The sequence below is a fragment of the Wasmannia auropunctata genome, unplaced genomic scaffold (genome assembly GCF_000956235.1).
Source record: "Wasmannia auropunctata unplaced genomic scaffold, wasmannia.A_1.0 LD336053.1, whole genome shotgun sequence".
Taxonomy (NCBI): domain Eukaryota; kingdom Metazoa; phylum Arthropoda; class Insecta; order Hymenoptera; family Formicidae; genus Wasmannia; species Wasmannia auropunctata.
The window spans coordinates 150,574-153,051 of NW_012026837.1; the positions used below are offsets into that span (position 1 = coordinate 150,574).

Sequence of the window (2,478 nt, forward strand, 5' to 3'; positions counted from 1 at the left end):
TTGGCCATTCAACGCCATTTTTAATATTTTCTAGTACTTTTGCGATACTGCCATAAGCCGGTCGCGCTTCTCTGATAATCTAGGACTCTAGGTGGAGTAGCCGCTGTGCGAGAGTGACAGCCATGCAGGTTGGGGATGTCTGCCTCACTTTAATAATGTCAGTTAAAGTGAGGCAGGCATCTCCAAGCTGCATGGCTGTCATTCTCGCACTACTGTTGCACAGTTCGGCCATCCCCACTACCCCAAGGCTCACTCCAGTATGTTCTGTATGTTATATATCTCACTGGTTAGTGGTTTAATGGTTTATAATTTTGTTGTTGAGGTTCGAGTGAGGATAGACGGTTATGCGAATAATGTTACAATAGTGAATTGTTAATTATTTGCTTCTTATAATGCTCAATAGTTTGGTATCACGATGTTTAAACGATTTGAGGAGACAATAATGGATGATTATCGTATGCCTGCGAAACGTGCAAAATTTGACATTTCTAGTAAGAATCGCAAAACACAAGAAGAGATCTCTACAAATAGAAATGCTCAGAATGATGATCTTTGGGGTGATGATTTCGACGAAGAAGATATAGAGGAAATGGATCTGATCGCATCTCAAGCTTGTGTACAGGTATTTCTATTAAGAAAATTTAATTTTAAAATATGAAATCATTTATAATAATCTGAATCTTTTTACTTTCAAGGAAGTTAACGTGAAGCTATTTGAACATGATTTGAATTCAATAAAATCAGGCTTTTCGGAAAGAACTGCTATTGTCTGTAATGAAACGTCATGTTCAAAATTATCACAGATTAACCCTAATGTATATGTGAAAAAGAACATACAGAGTACGACTCAAAATAATCAGGATATAATGGAGATTAATTATTCTCAGTTCAAAAATAAATTAATAGATAAAAAAGATCATAACTCAACTTTCCAAAAGGGCAATAATTTCATTGTACATGGTAATACCATTATAAAAATAAATAATTATGAAGTACTCTTTTATTCATTATTTCTTTTATATATACTAGATGAAAAGGAATTGGAAAAATTAAGAACTGAAAATAAAAAATTGTTGAATGATTTTACAACCAAAGAGGGTGAAACTGTATTTCTGCGGCAGCAACTACAACAAACTCAGTTGCGAGTTGAAAATGAGAAATTAGAAAAGATGCGTTTAATTGAAGAACAAGCAAATCGTCACAGATCAGAGATTAACAAAATTTATAAAGAAAAAGAGCAGTTAAAAACACAATTAGAATTACAAGTGAGTATATTTTTTGTGTATTACTACAATAATAAATGATAATATATATCTGATGTATTTTTAATATATAGATATTAATTTTATAGAATTTAGAAATAGGAAATCTTCAGGAACGTTATAAATTGTTAGAATTTGGAAATATTAAATTGAGAGAACCACAAATATTATACACGAACACTTCTGTTGATAAATGCCAATATACTATTCCATTAAGTCGGTAAGATAATGTTAAAGAAATCCCATTTATTTGGTACTTTTAAAATATTCAAATTATATATAATTAATATGTATTTTATAGGACCACGAATATAAATAGGAATTTAAAAATGAAAGAAGCATGTGTACAAGCTAATGTTTACAAGAAAAATGATTATCAACTCAAGACAAGATATAATACTTGTATATGTAAATATACTAGGAAATTATCTAAAACAATATATGTATTATTGTGACAATTTTGTAATATTGCAAATATGTTTTAGATTTTCCTTTTGCAAGAATTTCAGAGTTAATGTTTGAAGCATCACTACCAGAAAAATCTATTGTTAATATTAAAGTCATAGAAAAGACTGGAAGGAGAAATTTACCCATTTTGCAAGAAGAGGAAACATGTAGAATTTTTGGTAAATATATTGTTTGTAAAATTCTACAGAATGTATTAATATGGTCATATATTTTATATATTGCAGAAAATCCCGAATTAGTAAAACCAATAGTTACTATAGTAGACGGAAGAAAATTGACAACAGAATTTGTTTTACTTGAGATTGCAGTCATTGAAAGAAAAATTAATACCGAGATAGAATCAGAAAGATGTATACCAATAATTAACAAAGTATATAAAAATATCAATATTTGAATTTACAATATTTACATAGAATTATGATACAAATCATTAGATTTATAATTTATATACATGTGTATATGAATTATATATATACATACATACACATATATATACATATATAATAATATATCGTATAATGTATATATGTAAATTTGTGACATATACAGGGTGTCCGGTAAATCGTCTGCAATACTTCGGGACACAAAAACAAGGAGAAAAAGTTAGATAAACATAAGTCCGGAAATAAGTCGTTTCCGAGTTATAACGACTTTTATGTTTAAAAAATTGTAATTTATTTTTTATAATCATAACTACAATTATAATTAGTCATAATAATTCATTTTTTTCCAGATCGGAAGAGCACAC

General features: G+C 28.7%; 1 protein-coding gene across 1 annotated transcript; it reads left to right on the forward strand.

Moving 5' to 3' along the window:
• Nucleotides 1-162: 162 nt before the first annotated feature.
• LOC105450912 (myosin type-2 heavy chain 1-like) lies at nucleotides 163-2,391 on the forward strand. The gene is made up of 7 exons (XM_011691032.1): nucleotides 163-622; nucleotides 696-960; nucleotides 1,030-1,265; nucleotides 1,352-1,482; nucleotides 1,564-1,670; nucleotides 1,748-1,888; nucleotides 1,955-2,391. The coding sequence occupies exons 1-7, from the start codon at nucleotides 416-418 to the stop codon at nucleotides 2,122-2,124; spliced, it is 1,257 nt and encodes a 418-aa protein (XP_011689334.1). The 5' UTR covers nucleotides 163-415; the 3' UTR covers nucleotides 2,125-2,391.
• The last annotated feature ends 87 nt before the right edge of the window (nucleotides 2,392-2,478 follow it).